Here is an 18,886-nt window from a genome sequence, read left to right as displayed (position 1 = left end):
CAATTTTACTCACCAAAAAAAAAAAAAAAAAAAAATCAGAATCTTTAAAAGAAAGAAAAACACTCACAAAATGAAGCTGTGCACACTCTAAAAGAGCCTTTTTGTTTCTTTTTTTTTTGGGGGGGGGGGAGGGGAAACAATCAAATGACACTATGTGCTCATGATATGCACAAAGCAACAAACAAACAAACAAGCAAACAAACACACAAACAAACAAACCAGAACATTAGTCACATACCTGACATCCAGCAACTGCATATCATCCTTGTGATTTACATTTTGTATTGTACCTGCTACCATGTGCTAAGCTTTGGATACTGTCTACATGTGTACATAGTAGAAACACCTTTTCAGCATACCATATATCTCATAAGAAAATTATTTATTGCAAATATGCCAAAAATTTGGTGAGGTTCTATTTTTGCGAGTCGGGTGCTATTTACGAATTCATAAACACGTAGAAATATTAACTCTGACCCAACATGAATGTAATGTGCACGCATACATTTTTCCCTCCAGTACTCCACTCCACAATCGGGAAATTAACCATTGGTGAAAAGTGCCAGGAAGTCCCGATTTATGAAATATTATACTTGTTTATATGGCATATACAGAATACTGTATGGTACATGTAAGCAAGCTATTTACAGTATCCCAACTGATCACTTTCCAGCAAAGCCACACACATTGACATCACTATCATCGTCTCGGGGCTCAATGAAAACTCTTCATTTGTACTTCAGTGAACACAAACTGGTACCGACACAAAAATGTAACTGTCATCTACACCATGATCCAGTCTACTTGTTGTACCCCTAGAATTCTACAGCATGGTACAGTACACACAAGTAAACTGAATGACAGGTACCCATATTTGTACACTTTGTACAGTGCTAAAATTCCTTCAAGGCAGAATCACAATGGTGATGAGTGAACCATGAAGTTTCCAACTTGCCCTCTTAAAGTGAAAGAACCCAAGGCCCACTCTCACATGACAGGGCATTGTCAACATACACAGAGAACAGAGGTGTAAAATGCATGCACCATCATCTTTGAGTTTTAATACCCCATTCAGACTAAGCAGTTTTCAATAGGTGCACCCAGGTGCATGTGTCAGATTTGACTGAAATATCTCCTTCAAATGACCTGTATTTTGTGCGCATGATTTTCACAGGGCTTCCTTGACCTGTTAGTCGATAAATGAGGGCAGGTATTAAAATCATCGATGAACGCTAAGACTTTTGGCTCTTCAGGAGTAACCAGTGGGTAAGGTCAGTCTGAACAGGGTATCGGGTGAGGGGCAAAAGAGTTGCAATACCAACCCACACACTGTGAGGAAGCGAGAAATACAATAATCATGAACAACATACCATCATCCCCTTTAAAAAAAAAAAAAAAAAAAAAAAAAAAAAAAAAAAATCAGCAATGACTATTCCAAACAGGTACAGAATGTAAGGGTGTACAGGCTATGCAATCTAATGAGACACATTCAACCAATCCCCACCCCCCCCCCCCCAAAAAAAAGAGTACTGGTAATAATAATGATAAAATAAGAAGTCAAGTAAACAATTCAGTATCCAATAGAGAGTACAGTTTACAAATTTATCTGCAATATGCACAGTCAGCACAATACCTACAGGTTAGCACGAATGGTACCTGCTTTTTGTACAAAAGTGAGTGCGCATTATAACTTTTACATGTTATCACTCTGCAGAGCATTTGAGATAAACTATTCTTCTACAATGTACATTACAATGTACTGTATACTTGACCTTCGTGACTTCCTACAAACTGCAGAAGTGGTGATTCAAGAGGGAAAATCTTTCTTACCATTTTCTTTTTCAGAACATTTGCTGCCTTGATTAATGATTCACGCTTTTATCTCAGACTTTATTTCTTCTTACTCATGAGCAGTTTCAAAAATACAGTGTAATACTGTGAATCATTTTATAGTTTTCTGCCTGCAAAGTTATGTGCAAACTTCTCTCATTTGTTTAATGAAACATACTTTACTGACTAGCTCCTATGTAAATTCTATTATTCAAGATACAGCACAGGATAACCTCTAGCACCTACGTGTAGTGTAAAAGTGGAAATTTTCACACGGGCAATTTTTGGTGCTTTGCCTCATAAAATGACTTTGCTTGTAATTACGGTAATTCAGCAGACTTGAAATATGAAGTACTATATTTCCAATTTTATTTTTGAAATAGTTTCATGTCACATGAAATGTGCAAAAATTTCCTCTTTTAAATACCAATTCAACCCACAGCTATCTTTTGTTTTATAATTCATATGATGTTGTCAACAATAGGCAGTTTCCTGCCAAAACCAAAGTAAGGCTTTGCCAAAACCTAAGCATGTCATTTTGACCTATTAAATAACAGGGATAAGTGTATTTCATGATGTACATGTAGGCATCTTGTCCATCAAACATACTAATGATTGGTTTCTATGGACTGGTGAATACAACATGTACTAGTATAACACAGAGAACCGTACATTGTGTAGCTTCCTGCAATTCTCTCAATACTAAGAATCACAACCATGTCTATGGTGAGTGCAAAGACAGTGTATAGATAAAGAAGAAGGAAAAAAATAAGGAAACATGGAAATAACAGGCTAAGACAATGCTGCACACTGGCACTGGTCCACAACCAGACTGGTAAAATTTACTGTTGGACCAGTATTAAACTTTTTCAGGAATGGACCAGTAAAAAATGGAAAAACTGGGCACCTACTGGTCCAACAGACAGGTCGGACAGTCTGTAGAAAAAGATGGGTTAGTGTGCGGCCCTGGCTTAGAAACCAGAACCAGGCAAAAACAAAACACTTGTAACCAAATAAAATTACCAAGGTTGTATATACCCTAACCAGGAACAGAAAGTAAATTCAACATATTATTTGAGTGTTAAGAAAACATGGCAACACAATATAAAAGAAGAACGAACTGATAAAGGAACCTCAGCAGCAAAATCCACGCAAATGAAAAGGATCAACAGAAACCTCTCTAACCTACATGTAGTAGGCCAATGTACTACATAAGCTGTTATTTTTCGTGTCCAGATATTTTCTCAAATGAGGAGATCACAGACATTTTTGCGTGATGATGGTTTTGCCTATTGACACCGACGCTCATAAATGCACTATTACCGCAGCCCACGGCAACATTTTCATGTTGTTAAATTCGCGATCCAACTTTGTTTCACGAAATTTGCCAAAATTAAACCCTCGCGAAAACAGCTTTACAGTACATTATCCAAACTACACAAAGGGCAATACACATGTATATTTCACTCTGTGATATTTGCCAAAAATACTTGGCTTTGGCGTGTGTTAACTGCAACAGTTTCTTCATCTAATTTTTTGAAACTCAAACAAATGCAGCACAGAATATCAAAGACGACATGAACGTACAGTGTACAAGCTGTTTATGGTATATGATCATGAGGTCATCATAAGAATGTATTGTACAAGTATCAGTACAAGTATGCAGTTTATCATTGTCACATATTTTCCTTGATTAAATCAAAACATATACAAATGGACACAGTATAAAACTGGTTCTAAGGCAAAGTCTTTTGCCTCCAAATGAAAGATTCAAAAGGCTTGTACACTCAGGTGTACTTTTCGGATATTTGTCATTCAGACCACTAGACAACAACAGATACACCTTGTACATTGTACATGTGTATTCTTGGAGAAGAGGTCACTTCTCTGGACATCTGTATTCTGGATTGGAAATCTCAATGACAGAAGGTTTGCTATTTGAAACTGATCTCAGACATGCTACTTTCATTAAAGCCAAACACTAGGATTTTACATGTACAGCTGTATATCAAAAGGTCATCTTTACTGAATATTTAAACATTCAAGCATCCTTCAACTCAATAAGTGTTAACTTATGTATTTTTCCCCACCCAAATGGCACATCAGCCAAGTTACATAACCACTTTCAATTCATTTACCTTTTGAGCAGCTTGTCTGCTTCATCTTTGCTGACATTAACCCCAAGCTTCTTGAGCGAGAGAAGAATCTCATGGACGTCCAGTGCCCCATCTTGGTTGTGGTCGATCTTCTTAAAGACAAGGCGTAGCTGTTTCTCATGCTCTATTACATATTGCACAAACTCAGCAAAGTCCAAGTGTCCATCTTGGTTTTGATCACTTTTTGACATGAATTTCTGGGGAAAAACAACAACATAAGAATAAAATTGTATTTGTTTCACATAGCATTTATCAGTAGTCACATGTTCAGCTTTTTTGCTTTCAGTTTCATTACAACACTGTATTAGAAACACTAGTGGCATGGAGGACAACATACCTCTGAGTCTGATTGTACTTTCTTCTTTTCTTTTTTTTTTTTTTTTTTTTTTGGGGGGGGGGGGTGTAAACCAGAACTTCTGTTCAACAATGAGAATGTACTTCTAAGATCTGCAACCCAAAACATACTGCAGTCCTACTGTGTACATATATCTTGAGGGATGCAAACAGCATGTTTGTATACTATACAATGTGTATACCAACCCAAATGTGTAACCAAACAAGAATACAGTACACTGTTTGTTATACAACCCTCATTTATACTGAAGGCCTAAAATAATCATCAAAGCATCAAAACATAGTGCATTTCCCACAACAAACTGAAGTTCCAGATGGTTTAGAACTTATTTTCTTCATTAGCTAATGAAAAGGTTCTTCTTCTTATGTGAAATAAATTCGAACACTGGCAATAAATATGACACATGCACCACTAATCATACACTATATACAGATCTACAAGTATACCTAGGTTACCGTACTTGCAGTGAGGTACAGAAACCATTAATCAAAGTAAAAATCATACATTGTATTCGTAGAAACACTGGAATATACAGTACTATTACTAGACTTTGAATTGAATGACATATACTCATCTCAAAAACAAAAAGGATAAAGAATTCTCCATTTAGATCTATTAAAAACACTGAATATGGAATGCAATTTCTAAGGCAGGGGAGAATGATTGATTGCAATGAGTTCCCAGACTACAGCCCAACCCCATGAAGGCCACACATGCAATAATTAAACAATAAACTAATACAATTCACTGAATTTCTGATTTTTTGAATGAGTAGCAGTCCTTTATTTTTATAAGAAAGTTAGAAGCTATGCCAGGATCTACAAAAATTGACAAAGTTTGTGGAAAGGCATCACTCAGAGATGGAGAGACATGATGCACTGTCGATAATCATTAGTGACAGATTTGTGCTGAATGTATACTATTGCACTGACTGTTGTAGAGTAGTAATTAGCCTCAGTTTGTGCTTGGTGAATGTGGGTGGTGGCTTCTCAGTTTCAGCTAAGCTCAGCCTGTTTACCAGCGCCCACCACGGCCAAGCACCGCCGACATTGCCGACTGGTCCCCGTATTCAGCACCAGTGTCTACGTCTGAATGCCCGAGGAGGCGACGTTACACACAAGTCACAATAGGCCTACCGCTAACCCGTTTCATTTCGCAGTATCTTCCTCTGTCTGGTTGATAATCTTTATAAAATCATGATATAAAATGAAGTCATTCAACTCAAATACATAAGTAAAACTGAAACTTATCATATCGATGGGATACTGAGGTGACATCAGATGTAGAATCAACGTTTATCGCTTACTTCAGCATGGTTAGGCACCATATGAACACCCAACCGTGTAAGTCCCTCTTGCAAATCTTCAACGTCTATTCGCCCATCGCCGTCCACGTCAAGTTTGGAAAACAGTTCCGCATATCGCTCTTCCTCCTCCTGAGATATCCCTCGGGGTGACATCCCGTCCTTGGCATGAGCCTCTATCAAACTCATGATAACTAATCATTGATGTCAAAATACACATAAATTTCCTGTTAATATTCTCTCTGGTAGTCCGTGGTCAATCATTCCGCCGGCTCCTTGCTAGATTCCTACAGCACTAAAAGCACATCATTGCATTTGGCTACGAATGAATACGCTGCGCTGTGGAAATATACTCACAGCTACAAACAGATACCGAGTACACGTACACACGAGATCGCGCGCCCCGCTATTACGCGCCACCCACTTGTACTAGTACAATCGCCGCTTACTACTGTATATCATTCTGCTCTTTTATCCGCGACATACGTTCGCCAGACTCCAAAATGACATTAATTGAACTATGGAATACATTCGTAATGCCATGCGCGCTCCATACTGCGTACGATTATTTATTCACTGCTATGCTAACTTCATGAATTTTATGTACACCTGTACATGTACAATGTACCCGCACGTTTTTATTTCACATGTCTCACGAGTATTGGAAAAAAACATGAGAAAATCTCATCAACAGTACCGGTAATGCAAAACTTTACAGCGCGAGAATCAGAGTGCACGCGAGTCACTGTTCGTTCCACTCACCTCCCTGTTCCAATCGACAGTGAATATCCCCATCCCGGTCCCCTCCCACGCTGTGATGAATGGATCTTCCGCATTTCCCGGTAGCCAGTGCAGAAATCTAGTTTGAACTTTACATGAACTTTCCAAGTCCGAAGAGCAGAAAGGATAGAGAGACGGCAAACACCATGCTTGAATACAGGATGGATGGATATGAAAATGATATGAAAATTGCAGGATGGATATGAAAATGATCACTGAATGCTGAAAAAATCAAGCCAGGAACTTACTGAGCTGATGATGAACAATTGGAAAGACGAACATGGATCAAATGCAGACAGATACGGATATATTGAGAGATAGACAGGAATATATAGATGTCCAGGAATGGATAAAGATATGGGTGATCAAAAAAGTAACTTTGGTTTAAGAGTGGGAAAATTGCAGCAATCCAAATTGAAATGACATTATATTACCATAATATATCATTTTTACATATAAAATTCATAGGTTTTTCGGGGGGGGGGGGGGGGAGGGGCAGGGGCAGATGTGGTTGAAATGGGTACCGAGTACCTTCTTGGCATGTCCAAACATATTGATATGATAATGCTTAAAATTTGCATAGGCCTATTGTTCTATGGTGGTAGGCCTACATTAAGACCATAAGTCAAATACAAATGTGGAGTGAGTAAAAGCAGCATTTAAAGGGAACGCAAACCCAAAGAGCAATGTGGATTGAGTGAAAGCAGTAACATTAGTAGAACACATCAGTGAAAGTTTGAGGAAAATCGGACAATCGATGCAAAAGTTATGAATTTCTAAAGTTTTGGTGTTGGAACTGCTGGGTAAGGAGACTACTAGAGGTTATGACGTATGAGTGGACTACAATATAAAGAAAAAATAAAGGGAATTAAATAAAAATTCATTTTTTCATGAAAATTACACATTCCATGAACTTGATACTGACATATGTTAGGGGTAGCACTTATTCCCCCTGCTTTCTGAAAGCGGTTAATCAAGTACAGTTGTAATCTTTCATTTTGCCAGAAAAGTGAATTTTTGTGGAATTCCTTTATTTTTTTTTTATATTGTTGTCCACTCATACGTCATAACCTCTAGTAGTCTCCTCATCCAGCGGTTCCAACACCAAAACTTTAAAAAGTCATAACGTTTGCATCGATTGTCCGATTTTCCTCAAACTTTCACTGATGTGTTCTACTAATGTTGCTGCTTTTACTCAATCCACATTGTTCTTTGTTTGTGTCCCCTTTAATTTGGAGAATGTACCCATAGATTTGAAGAAAATCGGATGATCAATAAGCCTTTTTTTTTAGTCTTTGCTGAATGATGACACTACAGCAGTTTATGACATCATTGTGGAAGACGACATGCATAAAGAAAATATAAGGAGAATTCCATAGAATTCAATTTTTGACAGAATATACACATTCCATCAACTTTAATACCGACATAAAAGGGTAATACTAAATTCCCCTGCAGTGCTGAAAGAGGGAAGTCAATGCTCTGTTTTGCAGAAAAGAAAGCGTGATATTGAATTCTCCCTCTATATTTTCTTTATATTAACTGTCTGATTTTATTCAAACTTTCACTGATATGTCCTTCTAATATTGCTCAATCCACACTTACATTTGGGTTTTGGTTTCATGCAAAAAACATGAAATTTGCACTTTATGCCTCTGTTTCTCCCTCATGAAATGAACTTGATTTGATAATAAGAGACCCTGGGGTCTTCTCTCGCCTGTGTATCACAATTAACAATCAAGTTCTCGCAGAACAAGATTTACACGCTGTATAGAAAACTTGGGGTGGGGAGGGGATGGCAGATTTGAGAGCCTCCAGGGGGCATGATGGTGTCCATTTGTGCAGGATCACATGATACTAGCTTGAAAGTACATTTACAAATGTATCTACTTAGAGTATATCTTTGGTTTTCAAGATTTTTTTTTTTTTAAAGATTCTCCTGATGTGGGAGTTCTGGGGCCCCTGGGGGTCCCCAGGAGGTGGAGCATGGTACCCATTTGTATTAATATACATTCTGTTACCCTTGATATGAGTAATAATGCCTGCCAAGTTTGGTGATGAATTGATATGTTTTCAAGAAGATAAGAATGTGAAAGTTGTTCCAGATATGCCATGATAAAAAATAAAAAAAAACTTAAACTGGTTATCAATGCACTTACTCATATCATTAACTTAGCTTTATATCATTTCAGTTCTACAGAAAAAGATTTTGAAAGATTCCTTAATTTGGGGGGGGGGGGTGGGGGGGGGGGCATGGGGCCTATTTGAACAAATTGAAATCCTAACCCAAAAGACTTATCCAAGTTCGGTGAAAATCTGTCATGGGGTTTGTGTATGATCGTAATAGTTATCTCACCTCAGCCAGAGGTTCAGGTGAGCTAAATATCCCTGGACATTTGTTCAGTATTAATAAAAAAAATGTGAATAGCTTATATCAAGAACAAATGGCAAACCAAATACACCCCGCATTACATGTGTTTTCCTGAGAACTGCTGCTGGTATAAACCTCTTCATAGTTCCACTTTGCACACAACTATAGAATAAAGAGTTTATTTGTGATAACAGGCATGTTGGCTTTCAAAATTCACTGAGATTTAAGCATGTGTGTTGTCTAATGATAATTATTCATGTAATCCTTTTAAATAGCCCTTGTCAGCACATCTATCTGACAATTAACAGCAAAGAATTCATCAAAGCCTGGTATTTGGCAATAATGATAGAAAAATGCATAATAATGAAATAGATTCTTCCCACAACATGCTAACACATAGTCATCTGGCTGTATGCTAAAGTTCATTCCGTGACCATGAACGCCATTCATTCTTATGCAGACAAGCTTATAAAGAAGAGCTCCTGATGACTTTTACATTTGAACAACTGTAAATTGGTTCTACTGGATACAAAGTTTCACAGTTTTCAAACTTCATAACAAATCACAATGAACCAAGGATGATGACATGGCAGCTTTACCACAATGCATTTAAGTGGGGGCTCAAGGAAGCAAACCAAAAGAACGCATGCATAAATTCTACACAGGTGAACTTGTGAAGAAATTGTGTCATGTATGGAATTACATTACTACAATTCTGAAATATGTGACCCCAATGTCATCATCCTTGTTCAGTGTAATTTGTCTTTTGTTTTTAAAAGTATTGATTTCTCTGCTGCAAGACCACAGTAACTTCTAAAGTACACATACACTGTAAAGCTGTCCATTTATGTAATACATGATGTGAAATTACGAAAATCATCTGGACTTCCCCAATACAGGCACTATTTACCATTTACGAATGAAACAAGACCCAGCCTTAGTGCTTCAAAATAGTTCTAAAATGTGAGTTAGGGATAGAAACAGCCAATTTTAAAGTGTTGATCAGTAAAGTCAATTTGTTAAATATACACAATGTGAACATTAGTTTTATTAGAATTGTTTCTAGAATAGTGATATACAGTGTATCCTTATATTTTAGGCTTTACTGCAAAATGTTCATATATGGTAAGATGTTTTGTCATACATCTGACCTATATACACATATGCATCAAATGTGATAACTCAAACATTTTTTGAATACTGCTCCCACTGGTAACTCATTGAAGACCAGTCCCGAGTATACTCGGGCAGGTGTCTATGGGAAATACAAGTGTATGTGTCGTATTAAAATCAGCCCGTCGTCAATGGGTTTTAACACAAGTGCAGTGCCCAAACAACCGAGGAAAAAAACCCCACAAAAATCAGGTTGTATGGGAAAATGTGCATGTATGAGCCTGAGGTAAGTACAAACTGGCTTATTCTCCTGCTGAATGCAGTTTTTTAATTCCAATCTGCTGATTTTGGTATACCATGCAAAGGAATTAATTATCATTGCTCTGGAGGTTGGCAGCCAGTGTTCCAATCTCAGGGGAGCTCATTAATAAAGGCATCACACTGTCCTGAAGTTGAGCAAAGATGGACTTATGTTAAAGGAAACGTTCCAATTTGGCTCTGATCGTACAATCGGGGTATTTGTGAAGGCATCAATATTGTATAAAGGCAGGTAAAGTTTCCCAGGCTGCATGCTACCTAAAGATTGTATATTGTACAATGTATTTGATTTGTCTTTTGATTGGCTTTAACCAAGTATGGCCATCTTGTTCCAATTTCGAGACAGTGTGATGCCAGTCTAAGGCTCTAAATGAGGTAGACGTCTATGTGTGAAGCTAGCCTTTGTCAAAGGACATCTCACTGTAGTAACTGCAAGAGATGCTAGCAGAGGGTCGTCACACGACATGAGACAACGCCACCATGCAGCAAGAAAAATTCCAAAGGAGGGTCTTTGGGGCACTTCCAAATTTCTCAACTTACACCTATGAATTACGTACTAAACTTTTCCTGGCAGCATTTAATAGCAAAAATCTGCATATTCGCAGAAGCCCATGCATACTAAATTGCGCACCAATGGCCAGTCTCAGGCAAACACACACATACGCATTGTGTGTGTGTGTGTGCGTGTTGAAATTGAAAAACAAAAAAGTGTTTGTGTGTGTGTGTGTGTTGGAATTTGAAAAAAAAAAAAAAGTGGTTTGGTGTGTACGTGTGTGTGCGTATGTGTGTGTTTGTTGTGAGTGTATGTGTTTGTTGTGGGTGTGTGAAGAGTTTGTTCACAAAAACCGATAAGTCCATATTTGCCAAATGGAGATATTTGCGATTAAAGGTCAAGAAAAATAAAGAGAATAATACGAAAATTTTTACTTGCTTTGACCATAACTTCAAAGATGCACCTTTATATGTAGTGACCAACATATGATTTAAAAGATATTATTTTATACTTTATGACAGAGACCATACTTTAAAATCTTCAAAAATGGACTTCGGTTTTTGCGAACAGTATGAATGCATGAATGCCTGTTTGGCAATTTGGCTTCATGTTAAGGCACATATTTGACACATTAGAGCAAGTCCTTTTTTCATCAAAACACGTATACTGTGTTGAGAATGTATCTCGCTTATAAAATCCGGAGGAATATGGACAAATATTGATTTTCCTTAAAATCAGAATGATTTTTCCAACCCAACCCCATCTTAGAAGCTGTACTTTACGTGTATTACTATAGGCACTTCCGGGTTCTGGCTTCTGGTAGTCAACCTCTTTCGTGCGCGCGCGCCACTGTTCAATTGGCCCCGTTTTCATTTGTACGCACTGAATGGTGAGCGCTTACTTTATTACATATATAGAACCTCTTTGTTTGGCACCAATGTCAGCTCAGTAGTAAAAGCACAGTAATTATTGACTTGGCTGCTTCCAAAGATTAATGATTTTCTCCTGAGTGTTTTACAAACACTGCCATTGGAATAGTTTTCTAAATACACTTGTAATGCCTAACAGACCAGTCAACAAATTTACCTCTCTGGCATGTAGCACACATACAGTACCATGAAATAAGGTCATGAACAGACACAAAAAGAACACAGAGACAGCAATATAAGAAATTCTTGTTTATGCCCCCTGGTGCTCTAAATTTATTACATGTCACACAGCAATATCTAGGTATGGTTACCCATAAAAAATAACCTTTATATGCACATGAACTTTCAAAAACACACAATCTATCTTGGATTTCTGAAATCCCGAATACTGGTACAGTAGTTGGGTAAAATCTGCAGCCGAACCATGTCCAGCTTGACTAAATCAACACTTATAGACCACACTATTACATCAACCTCTAGCTTCCTTTCAGTTTACACCTGTATTCCAGACAATGTCTACAACAGATATATGTACACAACTTTCTTCTTCTTTTTTTCAATAAATACCACATATTTACCCAATGAAATGCACAGAAATCTCAATAAATCTAAAGTTGAATGAGTCTCTCCCATTTTTTCTATTAAACATAACAATGAAGCAGCATTACTGAAAAGAAACACAAAATACATGAACAGCCACACCCACCAGTGAAATATCACAAAACACACAATAAATGCCATCCTCTAATGTACAAGGTATAGTATTAAGACCAAGGTTTAGTAGTTGAAAATCGGAAGGGTCAAAAACTCTGTGGACCTTGTACGGTGTAAGTACATTTTCTTTTGCTCAAGGCAAAACCTCACAGACATCAAAGATATAATTCATCTCTAAAAGAATACATGTCATTGTGAATGGAAGAGAGGGTACAATGAACTCAATAAGGCTTGCAAATACAGTGCACCCCCGTTATAACGAACACGGTTATAACGAAATTCCGGTTATAACGAAGTAAAAGTTTTCGCTGCAATGTCATCCACTCTATGTATTTATATTGTTTATTTGTTCGGTTATAACGAAATTCCGATATAACGAAAGAAAACTGCCGGTCCCGAGGACTTCGTTATAATGGGAGTCCACTGTATACAGTATGAGGGGAAAATGACAGAAAAAAAAAAAAACACACAGTTGCTTGTCTGAATGACAGTAAAACTGTTGGGTGGTTAAGCAGAGCCACAAGATTATTTTCTGCTCATGTGATGGACATAAACAGCACTTGGTTCTGTGCTACAAAGCACCAAAGACATATCATACATGTCATATATTTAGCAAGTTTAATAGTTTGCAAACTGAGACTGGCAAGACAACTTCGCAATTGGTTAAAATTCGCAATTCTCTCACTGTGAACCACAGTGAGAGAATGAAAAATAAATATAATTGATTTTTACCCAGTTTTGGGACCACATACACTGCATTTCCTGTTAAGGGAGGAAATAGTTTTGTGAACAGTTAATTGTGTAAATACCAGTCAATCCCCCAAAATCCACAAAGATGCAACCATCACAAAATACTATATACATTTATATTGTAGTTGCGTGGATTTATACGATGAGGTTAATCAACCTAGCTATCTCTGTTATTAATGTGTAAGAAAATATTGCTCTTGATATATCATGTGCATCTTTGGAGTAATTCACACATAGAAATTGCCAGCCGTGTAGCTTCATACAATAATGTGACAACAGCAGCTCATTTCAGGGACTAACAGGACAGACAATCAAGTTTTAACTTCCTTTCTGTCTCTGCGATGTATTCCACTCTTATGCAGGCTATGTATGTGCTTACCTGCACAACAAACACTGTGCTTTATGAACCACAGTCTTTGCCAACAGCAAGCAACATTCATCTTGTAATGGTGTCAAAGACTATATAATTTCTCTCATGTCTATTGAGGGAAAGGGAAAAACTGGTGGAAGAATACTCTAAGATCAGGTGACCCGTACGATTTCCTGATTATCACAACATTGTCAAATGCCACACAAGTGTGATGACTTTCTTTATAATCGGGCAAGATAATCTTGTAATGCACAGACAGTTTTCAGAACAAAAATGCTTGCCCACAAGAATACCGGGTAATGTTCCCACTGAATCAGTTGTAAATTCAAACTTGGTACATATGACTCTTACATGTAACTTACTAAAGTGGATAGTTCTTAATGTATATCACTGATTCTTATGTGTTAATTTCTGCACTGAATGCTATTTCAGACCATGTGTGATTCTTTTCTTGGAAAGGCAGAAAGAGATAGATAATAAATGAAATAAAGAATTTTAAAAGAAGATGTTCACGATGCAACTGCAAAAACAGAGATCCTGCATTATCAGTGCAATGTATCTGGTTATACAGGTATTGTTTTATGATGAAAAATTACCCAGAAATTGATTCAAGTGATAGCTTAAAGACAAAAACTAAATGAGATTGCATTAAATGTCTGATTGATCAATTGCATGTTTGATATGCATATTCTTGGCCTGTTAATATTTCTTCCCTTCTCATTTTGCGCAACAAAAGCCTTTCTGGATGATGATGTAATGTCTGCATATTCCAACTGTAGAGTGTCATGAACCAGTCCAAGTAATCATGCTTTAATTTTGTCCATGATTTGCTAAATGCAATAATTAACACGACCTTTTCACCTGGTGTAAAACACAGAATACATGCAAGAAACAAAGAATGGGGAACCTACAGCCTATTTCAAACTTTATTGCAAATGTAACAAGGCTATCAACCCATTTAACTATAGAGAGAGCATAGCAAGATGACAATGGGATGCTCCTCATAAGTTGATTCTGGAAGTATGTAATGGTGTGTTGAGCCTTTTATTTCAGTACATTAAAAGAATATGAAGAAGAAAAAACAAACATGTTTTGTGGCTAACAAATTCCCTTATTATACACTCATATATTATACACTCACAGCATGTCATCAATTCTGAATCTGCACTCCACTTATTTAAGACATGCATGAATACAGCAAACACAATTCTGGATCTATGTGGGACATGGTTTCACAAATAAAACACATAAATCTGAGGTTTTTAATAAGTATCCCTGCACTATCAACTTGAACATTTATCCATGACACGCAGTTCACAGCAACGCTTCCTCGACATAAAAAACCAAAACAAAACAAAAATGAAGTCCTGCATGTCTTGTTACAATATACAATGTAATTGCTCCTTTTGCAGGAAAATTTACCCCAAAGAGAATGCTGTCTTTGCACCTTTACAAAGTATCAATGCTACAACTGGCTGTTTGAAAAAGCTATCATTGGGTCTTTTAAGTATATAGATATGCTTTCCCATTGCTCAATGGGTGGCAACCAAAGTAAACCATTGAGAGACCACCAAAAGATTTTGATTCTGCACAAACTGTCAAAACAACAGAATTTTTCATTCTTTTCAAACTTCAGATTTACATGGAAGAGGGATCACTTTTCCAGTTAATATGAATACAATAACAAATAAATATCAACCTCATCAATCCAAAGAAATATCTTTGACCCAAACATATTGTTGACCAATGAAACTTATTAGGGGCTTTATGATGCATGGTCACAATTGAAGCATATATCCTTGGGGTAAATTCTCCTTCAAAGGAGTATTCCAACACACTGTTCTTTCTGCTGCACTCTTCTTTAAAGAACAAAATAGCATAACACCATGGGGGTGCACCACATTGACAGGACGCCCTCTGCAGGTCTTTACTGTATATTGAGTATGAGAATCCCTCTGGAGCCACACATGCTGATCAGTTTTTGCAGGCCCCGTCTTTCACAGCCCCTCGCAGGCGGTGGTATTCTTTCAGCCTATCGTCATGAAGAGAAAGAAACATTGAAGAGATATGAAGAGATATGAAGAGATATGAAGAGATATGAAGAGATATGAAGAGATATGAAGAGAGAAGGAAGATGTGATGGAGCGAAGGAAGGTAGAATGAAAGATAGAAAGATGGAGGGAGAAACAGAGGAGAGGACAGACAAAGCAAGAGTGACATTGAGATGATCAGATGGTGATGCTGTGATTCTCCACTGGGATGAGGCTTCCTTGTTTTGTGCTCTGCCAACACTCACACATGAAAATGAGGGAGATTGTAAAAAACAATCAGGGAGATACTTGTGTGTTACATGCATCTCAGCAGGCACAAATAATTCCCAAATTGGGGAGACTTTCATTGTCATTCACTGTCAGACAGTAATAATGTATATGTACTTAGTTTCATGAAGATACCTTGAGCCATTTCCGAGATATGGAAAAAAAAAAGAAGAAGAAGTGAAATATTAGCATTTTCACATGACCATTGATCCTTATGGCCCAAAACGTTCTCCACAGAATTCTTTACGACGTAATACATGTATACATTATGTTTCATGAAAATACCTTCAGGCATGGCAGACATAGAGGGGAAATAGTGATATTTAATGATTTGACCTTGACCTTTGAACTTGAGTATGTGCATCCAAACAGTTGACAGGTACAGCTTCGTCTACTCATACATACATATGGCAAGTTTCATTTGGACATCTCAAATGGTTCTCAAGTTACACTGTCCACAAAATCGATTATGGACAGACAAAAGAATGGTTAGACAACCGAAGATGTAATGCCTCCGGCAACACTTTGTGGTGGAGGCATAAAAATCCAGCACATACTGTAAAAGTGGAAATTTTCGCGATATTGAAATTTTCACGATTTTGCGCAACCTGAAACTAGCGCGAAAATAAAAGCACGCAGATATTTTTGCTTGCCATATTTTCCAGTAGTTGATGTCTTGATTCCGCGGAATTAAAAACACGTGAAACTCTTCTCAACCGGCCAAGCGCGAAAAATTAGTCGCACGAAAATATCCACTTTTACAGTAAACTATTGTTAGCCTGTTTTCCACCGAACAATCCCATTTCCTTTTGGTGGTGTTTCATAAATGACATTTGAAATGGATTGTGCAGTAGAGAAGAAAATTAGGCAGTAACAATTGTCTTAACAGTTTCCCCAGTTTCTTCTCAATCTCTAAATAAATTCATCTTACCTGACAGCATTGACCTTGATGAACCCAAGGGCATCTACAGGCTCATAGTCTCCTTTCACATCCATGCTACAGTGCAGGAAAAGATGACAAGAGACACAACATATGTTTAATCAATGTGTGTGTGTCCATGCATGTGTATGTATGTATGCATGTACATGTACAGTCAACCTCGCTTACCTCGACGTCGGATTAGCCGAATATCACTTACCTCAGGGGCAAAATGAGTCCCGATTGTTCCTATGGAGTTTCCGTGTATTAAAACTCGCGTAGCTCGAAAAACTAACTCAAAAGTTCGGTTACCTCCAAGGGAAATCTAAAGCCCCGCTCTTACTTAACTTATTGTTTTTCCCAGCATGTTGCTCGAATCAAAATTGCAAACATCACTCAGCATTTCCGATTAAGCGCGCGTGGACAGCGAAGACCTGTCACAAATCTTTTCAAACTCGATTGTACATATTCTGAGACCAGAACAACCGTGCGTCCAAAGAAATACCCGGAACACAGCTGACAAGAAAAATCCCCAACACCTACCTACACACGTACACGGTATGCACATAACATCCGTGCCAATGGAGTGCTTACGGATAGCACTACGCTCTGTCCCATCATCTTCTTTTCTGTAACCACTGTGTTCTGATTCGCGATCGTGATAGTCATGCTGTGTGCGTAGATTTCTTAACCGTCGTGGCGCACCTGCTTAGGTGTTGACAGTTATATCTTTGGCATTAATCACGGTCCACTGTCCAAACATCAATCTCCTGCGTAGTGCTTTTTTTTAAACTTTTTTATTTTCACGGAGTTTGTTTCATCAATTCTCCCCCGAAAATGCAAGCACTGAATACTTTCTTCTTCTTTTTTTTCAGCAATGCGATTATGAAAATAGTTTGGTATATAATCTGGAAGTATAGGCCTAGCATAATAAAGAATAGAATAGACAGGGCTCCACACTAACTTTTATTCTTTTTTTTTTAATATCATTGATTTTCATTTTTTGGTGATTGAAAGTAAAATCTGGTCGCCGAAAAAAAATAAAATAAAACTAGAAATGTCGCTACGGCGACTGGTGTATGCCTCCGCCATAATACATGGTTCTCCTAATAGGTCTATAGTACAATGTCTTGACAATGTGTGATGACAGTTTCACACAATTGGCAAAATATTAAAATGACAGGTTTGCCACAAATGTGCTGAATGTTCACTTTCCTAGAACTAGGTTCAATTGGATGAATGATTAAAACGTCAGAGTGCAGGTATTTGGGGGAACTGATGATTTTCACTTGACTTTTGACCCTTTTATGCATTGAGTTTATGCATTGAGTAATTTTCAAGGTATTGAGAAAAAGTATAATTTCAGTATCAAATGGTAAAATAGTATTATCGAAACATGGCCTTTGACCTTTGACCCCACAGTTTCAAAGAGAATCACTGTTAGGTAGAACATGCATAAATATGTAAGTTTCATGACAATACCTTGAGTCATTTTTGAGATATGGAGGAAAAAGTGCAATTTAGCACTTTCACTTGACCTTTGACCTTTTGACCTTTGACCTTTTGGCAAGAAACTTCCCACAGAATATATATTGGGTTATACATGCATACATCAAGTTTAAAAAAATCCTTCAGGCATTGCATAAATATAAGGAAAGTAGTTATATTTTGAGGAGTTGACCTTGACCTTTGACCCCTGACCTTTGACCCATGACCCCCAACTTCCCTAGATAATCACTGCCCATCGGTACAAGCATATATACTAAGTTCCATGAAGATACCTTGAACCATTTGCGAGATATGGAGAAAAACATGAAATTTCAAACATTTTTTTCACAAAATAACGTGTGACCTTTGACCTTTGACCCTGTGACCCTAAAATACACACAAAGTATCATCCCCCAAGGATATACCAAGTTCATACCTCATACCAAGTTTAAAGCAAAACCACCACACCGTTCTTGAGATATCGACAAAAACAAAACGGGACGTACGGACGTACGGACGGACGGACGGACGGACGACCCGAAAACATAATGCCTCCGGCCACTTCGTTGGCGGAGGCATAAAAATAAGAAAAACTAAATCGGTGCTACTAAATATAGAACTAGAAATGTCGCTATGGCGACTGGTATGCCTCCGCCATAATGCATGGTTCTCCGAATAG

General features: G+C 37.6%; 2 protein-coding genes across 2 annotated transcripts in view; both read right to left on the bottom strand.

Moving 5' to 3' along the window:
• Positions 1-5,919, bottom strand: part of LOC140240701 (mitochondrial adenyl nucleotide antiporter SLC25A24-B-like) — a 30,287-nt gene extending 24,368 nt beyond the window's left edge. The window contains exons 1-2 of the mRNA XM_072320459.1: positions 5,648-5,919; positions 3,969-4,183 (exon numbers count right to left, since the gene is read on the bottom strand). Coding sequence (XP_072176560.1) covers positions 3,969-4,183; positions 5,648-5,833 — 401 coding nt within the window. The 5' untranslated portion in view covers positions 5,834-5,919. The remainder of the gene's footprint in view (positions 1-3,968; positions 4,184-5,647) is intronic.
• Positions 5,920-11,891: 5,972 nt separating this feature from the next.
• Positions 11,892-18,886, bottom strand: part of LOC140241267 (argininosuccinate synthase-like) — a 42,003-nt gene continuing 35,008 nt past the window's right edge. The window contains exons 13-14 of the mRNA XM_072321016.1: positions 16,732-16,797; positions 11,892-15,514 (exon numbers count right to left, since the gene is read on the bottom strand). Coding sequence (XP_072177117.1) covers positions 15,457-15,514; positions 16,732-16,797 — 124 coding nt within the window. The 3' untranslated portion in view covers positions 11,892-15,456. The remainder of the gene's footprint in view (positions 15,515-16,731; positions 16,798-18,886) is intronic.

Source organism: Diadema setosum, chromosome 17 (genome assembly GCF_964275005.1).
Source record: "Diadema setosum chromosome 17, eeDiaSeto1, whole genome shotgun sequence".
NCBI lineage: Eukaryota > Metazoa > Echinodermata > Echinoidea > Diadematoida > Diadematidae > Diadema > Diadema setosum.
This window is presented reverse-complemented; position numbering and strand designations above follow the sequence as displayed.